The 10,379-nt window shown below is 35.6% G+C and overlaps 1 protein-coding gene and 1 gene segment (V, D, J or C); one reads left to right on the plus strand and one right to left on the minus strand.

Annotated features, from left to right (window-relative positions):
* Positions 1-1,737: 1,737 nt before the first annotated feature.
* Positions 1,738-6,834, plus strand: nitr13 (novel immune-type receptor 13; the record flags this gene model as incomplete). 2 transcript variants are annotated; one of them, XM_079893374.1, is made up of 6 exons in its annotated part: positions 1,738-1,920; positions 2,346-2,690; positions 2,998-3,324; positions 3,599-3,715; positions 3,822-3,865; positions 6,679-6,834. In XM_079893374.1, exons 1-6 carry the CDS (start codon positions 1,878-1,880, stop codon positions 6,832-6,834), a joined length of 1,032 nt encoding a protein of 343 aa, XP_079749500.1. In that variant the 5' UTR covers positions 1,738-1,877. The 2 variants fall into 2 exon arrangements, with proteins under 2 accessions (XP_079749500.1, XP_079749501.1); XM_079893375.1 differs by having other exon boundaries at positions 1,738-1,911.
* Positions 6,835-7,348: 514 nt separating this feature from the next.
* LOC307171622 (T cell receptor beta variable 29-1-like) lies at positions 7,349-9,860 on the minus strand. The segment is given in 5 exons: positions 9,785-9,860; positions 9,058-9,429; positions 8,199-8,309; positions 7,692-7,762; positions 7,349-7,412 (listed from the first exon to the last, which is right to left on the minus strand).
* Positions 9,861-10,379: the final 519 nt, after the last annotated feature.

Below are 10,379 nucleotides of genomic sequence, written 5' to 3' on the forward strand. Positions count from 1 at the left end.
AAATAATAATAATAAAACCAATTCTAAAAAAGTAACAGCAAAATAATGTGTTTTTTCCCCATCAGTCTGTTATAATTCATAAATCAAAAAGTAAACATTTAGAAATTGACAAGACTGCACTCAAATTTAAAAAATAAAATCATTTATTGTCTTATTTTTTAATAAAGATAATATGGAACTGGTAATATTATTAAATATAGCTAATAAATGTATTCATTCAAGTGCAGTGTGTTGTATTCGTGTTTTCTTAATGTAATAAATACATCATCAGTATTCGACAGTACCCGGCAGGCTGTAGTAGACGGTAGTTTTCTTATTCCCAGCGAAATAACAATACAACCTGTCTTTAAGAACGTCTAGATCGACTGGGATACAACAATTCGCCTGGCCTCCCTCTCCTTCTTTTCATGGCGTTTCTGGTACCCTGATTAATTTTTTCTTTTCCCCGACATTTTTCAGTCAATTATTCTCCTGCTCTTCCACCAAGTTCATCGTTAACTTCAGGCACTGCCGCCTCAACTCTGATTGGTTCTGTTCACGAGCTGGGGTGGGACTTACAATTGTGTTGGGTCCATCTGATGTTTGTCACTGACTGAATAATTAATAAATACTTTAGATCGGACTAAACCATTTTTAGGGAGGCAAGAGAAGCAGATATTAGGAAAAGAATTTTAACCAAATGGAATGTTTTTGTGGTTTTTATTTAAATCTCAGGCATAGTCTACAACTAATATAAATATTAGAATTATTCATACAACAGGGGCGTATAACTGCTGGATTTTTGTGGGGGCCCCTGGACAGCGTGGGCCCCTATGCTATAATTGTCACCACCTTTCACCCCACGAGCGAGGCTGTGGTGATATGTGATGATCAGTGATCACGGGAGCGGCAGCGGGGGGCAATCAAGAACCATCCTGAATACAGGGATTTCAAACAGTCTTATCACCTTAACATTTGGCTGTTCTTATTTGAAAGAATATCGAAAATGTGGGAACAGAAGGCTATCACTTTCATTGTTATCTTCAGTTTACATTTAAGACTTAGACAGAGCTTAATTTACATACTGAGAGGGAAGACGGATGTGATCAAATGTTTGAGCAGAGATTGTTATCTGTGTTCATTCTGACGCCAGTGAACACAAAGTGCCTCGTGTACTTTGCCACTCATATGCGCTGTAATAAACTTCATTTTTGAGATCTTCGACGTCCACATCATTTTTTCTTACAGGACGGATTTTGTGGGAAAATGCAAACTTTTGCCACTCGTCCATGCGTGTTTACGTCATATAAAGGAATATAAAGAAAAGAAGACGGATGTGGATGGTGTCCACCAAAAAGAGTTTGCAAGAAAAAAGGGAAAGTGACCGCATGTAATCTCCAAACATTAAGTTTTGAATTTTTTTTTTGGTAACATTTTATTTTAAAGTGTCCCTGTTACATGTAGTTATAATAACTATAAATTATGCATAAATACATGCAACAAACCCTAAACCAAACTCTAATCCTAACCGTAACCCTATAGTAAGTACATTAATACTCAGTACTTAAATGTATAATTACACTGAAACAAGGACATCTTAAATAAAGTGTAACCATTTAATTTTTTTTAATAAACACTTGCAATTCTCACGAAATCAAAGTGATTTAGTTGACTTTCACAACTAAAATCTTTTTAAAAAGTTTTTATCTCTTAATTTAGCAGTTATCCACTATTTTACCATTAAATTGTGATGTGCAATTGTTGTGGTCTACGAAAATGTTTTCTAGAAAAGGTTACAGGAAGTCTGTGATGTCACAAAAAGAAAGACACAGAGGTGTACAGTATAATCTTGCTGTAGTTTATCAAGGCAAGTCAATCACTCAAAGACTGCGGAGACGATGATGATTATTTGGATTTCTGTCATGCTTCTAAGTGAGATGTGTAAGTGTAGAATACTGTATCTAAATGTGTTACTTCATTGTCAATGATTTTCTTTAATAGACAATGTTAAGTCACCTCCAGTTTTCAGATACTTATTTAAATGCTATTTTATCCCTGCATACATAATCATTTTGTCATCCGCAATGATTTTATTCAAATAATTTATTACCTTAAACAATTTTCTTTGTTTTGCATTTTTTATTTATTTGCCTATTGAAAAAATTAAATGTTAAGCATCTCATAAATTAATTCCATAGCTTAAGTCTTTTTGGGCTTTGTAAACTTAAAAATACTTTACATTTAAATTTAAGATGGAATACATGTTTTCACAATGACATGGTTTTCTGAAGTGAGACTAATATGTAAAGCTTTCTCATACAGATGAATTAACATTATTCTCTTATTTACTCTTTTTCTCCCTATAGACTCAACACATTCAGAGGTTGTTTCTCAACCGGATCGAGTAATGTTGGTCTCTATTGGGGACGATGTTACTCTGCGATGCTTTATTCTGAAAGATCACAGTGATCCGATTTCTTGGTACAAGCAAAATTCTGGACACCAACCACAAGTAGTTGCAATGGTGCAGAAATTAGCCAACCCTCATTTTTTCAACATTTCTGAATCCTCACGTTTTAGCATTGAGACAGACTCAAGCAAATGTCATTTAACGATTTCAAATGTCACTTCATCTGATGAAGCAATGTATTACTGTGGCTGGAGAAAGTATGAAACTATTTTTGCTAAAGGCACATATTTAGCTTTAAAAGGTTTGTGTTTTTATCCTCGAGTAAATTTATTGAAGATTCAAATGTGATGTAGCCTAGTCAGCTTTTAAAATTGTATTTCTTACAACTATTATTTTAAGGAAAAAAAAATCCACAGTAAACAAATAAATTTGGGCACTGTGAATAGTCTATTTGAGAGATTATTTGTTACATATGATTATTTGCAATATTATATTCTAAATTATTTTATATTCTAAAATCATCAGAAAAATAAGACCTTTTATTTAACATGTGGCTTTGTATATTTCAGATATAGTCCTTTGCATAAAATGTCTCCATGTCTATTTAGGGTCACAAAACAACCAATATAAATCCAACGTGTCTGTTCTTCAGCATCCCGAATCAGAGACGGTCCACTCTGGAGACACCGTGACCCTGATGTGCTCTGTGCTGTCTGAATACAACACCGCTGATATCAGAATGTTCTGGTTCAGATCTGAATACGGAAAATCAGAAATCCTCTACACTCAGAATAAGAGTGAGACTGATTCTCCTCAGAACTGCACATTCAGTCTGTCCAAGAACATAGTCAGTCAAGTGGACACTGGCACTTATTACTGTGCTGTAGTCACTTGTGGAAAAATTCTGTTTGGAAATGGGACAAAATTAAATATGGGTAAGTGCCTAATTATTTTCTTTTCAGGCATTTTAATATTTTGTAGGGAACATTATATTTAGTTTCATGGTTGAGTTTCTCTTTTTAAATAATATTATTTTTGCACATGACAAAAAAGAGAGCATCTCTCTATGGGAATTCACATGGGGAATGTCTGTGTATATTTAAATGCATGTAATATTATATTCATGCAAGTCTTTTAAATATATAATATATATGATACATGTACATCTCCACATCACATCACAATGTGTTTTGTCTTACTGTCCTACAGTAAAGCCAGTGGATCCTCTGGTGATGATCTTGGGTGTGTTATTGGGTGTTTGTGTGGTTGTGATCACTGCACAAGCTATTTTAAGTCATAAAAAGGAAAAATATTACTGCAACAAAGGTGAACATTTTGATTTAATTTGTCTCTTAAAATGATTAGTAATAATGACTAGTATTTATACCACAGGCTTCCATTATAACATATGTTTTTTTTGTCTTTCAACCAGAAAATGGGCTAAAAGACACTGAAAAAGAACACCCCAACAGTCAGGTGTGCATCATAAATTAATTTTGATTAATTGTTTCATGTATTTAATAAGATAATATGGTAACATTTTACAATAAGGTTCCATTAATTAATGTTAGTTAATGCATTAACTGACATTGAAAAATAACATTAACTGACATTAAAAATTAGCAATAAATTTGTTACCTTATTTTTAAAAAAATATTTGTTAACGTTTGTTAATAAAAGGACAACTGTTCCTTGTTATTGTTAGCTCAGGTCTATTAAATAATATTAACAGATACAACTTAATATTAACTAAGATTAATAAATAATTTAGAAGTATTTTTATAGTTCATATTAACTAACAACTATTGTTAACAAATGGAACCTTATTGTAAAGTGTTAGCGATAATTTCTTATTATGCAATTATTGAATTTTAATTTTCTAATTTAATTTCATTTAATTTTGTACAAATTGTACATTACATTACATACGTTGGGTTTTCATGTTTTATGGGGACTTTCCCTAGACGTAATGGTTTTTATACTGTACAAACTGTATATTCTATCCCTTTACACTAACCTTACCCCTGAACCAACCCATCACAGAAAATATCTCGGGTTACTTGACTGTAACCCTGTTACCTGAAAAAGCGGGAACGAGATGCTGCACTTGATTTTAATTGCTATAAGGGAAAAACTTCTTCGTTTGACCGGTTGTGAACACGTGTGTTGTGTGTGCGCACAAACACGAGAACGGCCTCAGACATGAGCCTGGGGTGTCTACTCAAGGACGTGAGAGCCCATAGTACGTACCACTGGCTAGTGCAGTGGACATAAATTGGAAGAGCACGAATTGGACGCAGTAAGTGGAGTATCTCCTGCTCCGCTGTAATGAACGGCAGAGGACAGAAGGCTTCAAGAATGACCGGATGTACGGTCGAAAATGGAACTTTTGGAAGATAGTTGGATGAGGGTGCAAAATAGCCTTGATCAGTCCAGGGGCAAAGTCTAAACAGGATGGCGAAAAAGACAGAGCCTGCAAATCCCCTATCATCTCTAGTGACGAGATAGCCATAAGGAAAAACATCTGTAGAGTCAGAAGCTTGACCGGCGCTGACTCTAGTGGTTCAAAGGGGTTGAAGCGGTGCGATCAGAGGGTGTTTCCCCACTAAAACCCCGTCAATCAGAACGTGGCAAGCTGAAACGGCGGACACAGATACTCAGAGAGTAGCAGGACATGTGCCTGCTGACAGCTTTTCCTGCAGAAACTCCAGGACTGAAACAATCTGGCAGTGGACTGGGTCTGCAGGATGTATAGTACATCACCTTTCAAAGACGAGCCACTTAAGGGCGTACATTCTTCTAGTGGAGGGAGCCCTAGCACTCGGAATGGTCTCTATTACCTCTCAGGGGCCAAACATGAAGATTCCATAACTCGGGCCGGGGATGGAAAATCGTCCCCTGTGCCTGAGACGGGAGATCCCTCCTGTTCGGTATCACCCACAGCAAGCTGTCAAGAAGAAATATTATTTCTGAGAGCCAGACTCTGGTCGGCCAACGAGGAGATATCAGCAATAGGCATGACCCTTGTTGATGGACCTGAGCCAAGACTCTAGGGAGCAGAGCGATTAGTGGAAATGTGTTTAGACGCTTCCTGGGCAGGGGCCAAGCCTTCCAGACCCAGGCGGGCTGGAGGAGTCAGCGAGAAGTAGGGGACAGTGCACTGTTTCTTGTGAATCGAAGAGGTCCACCTCTGCTTCGTAAAATCCTTTCCAGATCTGACTGACTACAATGGGATGGAGCTTCCAATCCTCGTTTTTTGCTCCCACATTCATGCTTCTGGGAATGTAAATCGCCCTGAGGGACAGGAACTTTTAGAAAGTGGATGAAGTGCTCAAGCGTGGATTTTAGAAAGGGCACGAAGCATTCTGCATGTGCCCGTACCCTTATTTGCCTCTGGGGATTAGCCCTTGGACGAAATCCCCTGGCTCTGAGCCACAGGTATCACCGTGGACACAGCTGCCATAAGACCTAGAACTCTTTGAAAGTGATGGAAAGTAATTTCTTGACCTAGCCTAATATCGATCAAGGTGTTTAAGATGGACTCGACACGTAAGGGAGACAGTTGTGCCCACATGGTGACCGAATCCCTTACAACCCCTAAATACATAGTTCTCTGGGACGGAGATAACGCTTTTCTTGGCGTTGAGTCTCATCCCCAGATACACAAGATGAGATGACATCCAATGTTTCAGTGCAAGCTTTTGATTATGGGACAAAATCAACCAGTCGTCTATGTAATTTAAAATGGGGATGTCCTGGCATCACAATGGAGCCAAAGCAGCATCCATGCATTTGTGTATGTGCGGGGTGATTAGGCTAGGCTGAATGGAAGGCTAGGCTGAACGTCTATTTATAGCCTCTGACGTGTGAATTCCGTATTTGTAGGAGTGTTTGCTACATGTTCACAACCGGTGAAAGAAAGACGTTTTCCCCCATAGAGCTTAAAATCAAGCACAGCACTGAGAGTAGCTTTTGAAAGGGAACTTTCTGCATTTTTACATTTTCAAAAAAACATCATTCTGTATGATTTATAAGCTTGTTTCCTCATGGGGACCCCAATTTAGGTCTCCACGGTGACACAAGTCCTCATGAGTCAGTGTGCATTTAGGGTGAAGTCCACACCGGAATAGAAAAACATGTTCACACACACACACACACACACACACACACACACACACACACACACACACACACACACACACACACACACACACACACACACACACACACACACACACACTTTTTCATAATTTCCTTTAATCGAATCTTTCTTTCTATGGCTTTCATAGGACCATGATGCAGTGGAATTGAATTATGCTGCATTGCATTTTAAGGAGGGAAAAAACAGAAGAGTCCGAAGGAAGGGGGAAACACCTCAAGAGAGTTTTTTCAACCAAATCAATAACCCCACTGACCATACTATAGTTGAGTACAAAAATACCTAAAATTTATTAGACTGCAAATTTAAGTTGCGCTACACTTTTTTTGTAATTCATTTACTAAGCAGTGTCTTACTTTTCGCAAATTCTATTACTGCATCTTGTTTTATACACTCAACATATTTAAATTCACACAATTGTGACCATTAAAACGTTATATTTTTACACCCCCCCCCCCCCCAACAAAATATATTGCAATCCTTTAAATGGAACATATTAGAACTGTTATGAATCATAAGGTCAAGTCTGCTGTTGTTCAGCTGAAGTCAATTCAGTGTTGATTTAGTTCCGTTGGAAAGATAATCCGTTATTAAATGAGCTCATTTCATTTATAAAGCAGTTCTGCAAAAAAGTCATCGTCCAGCTATTACAATTATTACTAATAATTATTGCTATTACAATCATTACACAAACACAGTTGACAAGTAGATTTTATATTTGTAGAGTTGTAGAGTTGTAGAATATGGCCATTTTTTCCTTTTTTTGGACCAGGATGTTTCATTTGAGAATGATTGTCTTTTATTTGGCATCACTGTCCCCTCAGGATTTGATCTTGATTAGCTTCAAAAACTGGATGTATGACTCTGTAAAACAAATAAATAGATACAATAAGTTAGTGCAAAGTTTGGAATTACTGTTTTATTGGACCCATTTTCAAATCTGTTAAAATTAAAGCTCTCATTATGGTGTGACTTTACAGTGATTAAAAAAATACTGAAGTACATGCAGCAATTTTTGTGATGTTATTGACAGGTTCAAATGACAAGCTTCTCCAAAACATTTATTTCTAGAAATTAGAATATTTTGTATTTTGAAAAAGTCTTTCAAACAGAGATTTGATAAATACAAAAAGTTTACTTTACCTCTGCATCAGGAAGTTCAATATGGATGGACATGTGGTTTCTATGAGGCCGGCTTGGAATGGAAGATAAAGCTATAAATAGACAAAGATATAAATCATTTTTTGTTTATCAGTGATTAAGGACAGCCAGTTCTGCTTTTTACCCATTATAAAGGAACAGTTATGTAGTTAAAGCACTTATCTTTCAGTTTTTTTTTTTTTTTTTGTATAAAATTGAACGATTACTCCTATTTTGAAAGGTCATTTCTTAAAAGCATTACTTTTTCTGTAAGCATCATGTTTAAGATAATCAAATGACATTACACTTTCTGCAGAAGAGTGCCAAACAATGTCTAATATGCATAATGCTTTACTTGTTATATTTCTTTGCTGTTCATCATATGTCAAAATATGGTCTATATTTGTGTTATGTATTATTATGTATTATTTGAGGTTATAGGAGTACAGAATATTATTGAAAAGTTATTTCACATATGTAATGTATAATACAAAATATTGCAATACAGACCCTTTTCTTGTCTAATCCTGATGCAGAGACATATGATCCACACAGCACATATTCCAATAATGTTGCACTGAAAGATGACAACTGCAATCCAACTCTCTGTTGGACTTACAGCTGAAAAACAAACAGAACAGTGCAGTTATGATTTTTATTCATTTTATGACTAAAAATCACTCTTACATGCACACTGAATTACTTAATGTAAATATTGGGGGTGTAACGACACCCTCATGTCACAATTCGATACATATCACGATACTGAACTCACGATACAATATTATTGACATGGTAGAAGTTGAAACTGTTGATTAAAATGATACATTTTATATTACATTGTGGGTGTAAATGAATAGGCTTGGACTTGGTGCTGATAACTCAATGCACAGGACATGGTGACACCAGAATACAAATATTCATGATTCTGAAGCTGAAAATACAGAATTATTATAGACGAATATGCTTGCACTCTGTCACCCACTAGATATATTTAAAATAATGTAGGACACTTTTTACTGGTAACATCAGATATTTGGCATTATCAGGACACACAAATATTCCCCCATTGCATTATTATACATTATATTCAACATTAATACTGACACTAAAACTCTGAGAACTTGAATTTTTTCCTCACACAGAAATTTATGGGTGAACTGTAGACAATACATATTGTCACTATCCACTATACATATTATTGCATTTTTGTATTGCGATATATTGTGACACGATATATTGTTACACTCCTAGTAAATAGATTTTGTTTTCATTTTGATCAACTGACAACTTCAGTACAAACAGTCAATTTATGTTCTTGTTTAAAAATCAGAAATGATTTAATTTCAGCTAAAGAACAAGAACTCACCTGTAGAGTTAAAGGATGATACATTAAATGCCAAAAATACTCCATTTCCAAACTCAATATCAAAGAAAATCTGCACTCCACAGAAATAGACCCCCTCGTCCCAATGACTAGTGTTAATGATACTAAGAGAAAGTCTTTTCTTTGATCTGCTGATATTGAAGCGTGTGTTTGTATATCCTTTATAAAAAATGGGATCAGCAACTGCTCTCGCAATAACGACAGCACATGGCCGCTGGCCCTTGATTTGCTTGTACCAAAACATATCATAGATAGTGTAGTTTTCAGTGAAAAGGCATTGCAGAGTCACATTGGCACCAGATTCAACTGTGATAACAGAGTCGGGCTGATGGAGAACCGTGCAGTGCGTAAAATCTGAAACAAACAAATTAAAAATTATTCACACAAGCTTTACAAGCATTATACATTCAGTACCTTTAAAAATGAAACCGAACACTGTAAAAAAAAAAAAAAAAAGTCACTCAAATACAACAAACTTGGATGTTAACCGACTTAAAAAAAATCTGTTGAATCTTGTATAACATAAAAAAAGTTGAAAATTGAATACACTTAATTTGATGAGTTAAAAGCAATGTAAAAACGTCATAACTTATTGATCATAAAATGTTTTACAGTGCAGATATAAAATCCATAATGCCACTTTTTTCAGGTTTCACAGTCTACTGCTGCTGTACAACTGAAATAGTTTAAATAGTAAAACAACACTTACACATATTAAGATAAAGCACCACAACAGCCTCGACAATCTGGAAAAACATCATACATTCATTCATATAACGAAACATGAGACATATAACACCTCATTTGCTGCTGTGGGCTTCCTGTTTGACCCGTGAGACATCTTTGCAGCCACTGGTCTCTGATCAAAGCGTGATGGAGGTGTTCAATGGAAACCACAAGTTTCCATTGCACATATATTATTAAATATAAAGGCCATGCGTTTTCTTTACAATTCAACATTGGACTGAAATATGAAGTTAATGTATGAAGTTAAAATTAAATAGAACACAGTTACCTCACTGAGAAGAAACAAAAGCTCAAATACCACCACATATTAAAACATAATCTTTGTTAAAAATTAAAAAAAAGAAAGAAAGCAAAAGTTGAATGTGTTGTAGGCCATTATATGTTTTGGAATGGTCTTGAAATAAAGTATACTGTTATTTTTATATTTTATATTTTAAGAACTGATATATCTGCACAAATTACAGGGTGTCCATAATTAAAAAACAAAATAAAAAGTAAAACTAGAGAGGCCCTTTGTCTGGTGTTGACTGCTGGTAATGCAAACGCTAACACCATTT

The sequence above is a fragment of the Squalius cephalus genome (assembly GCF_949319135.1).
Source record: "Squalius cephalus genome assembly, chromosome: 14".
Lineage (NCBI taxonomy): Eukaryota > Metazoa > Chordata > Actinopteri > Cypriniformes > Leuciscidae > Squalius > Squalius cephalus.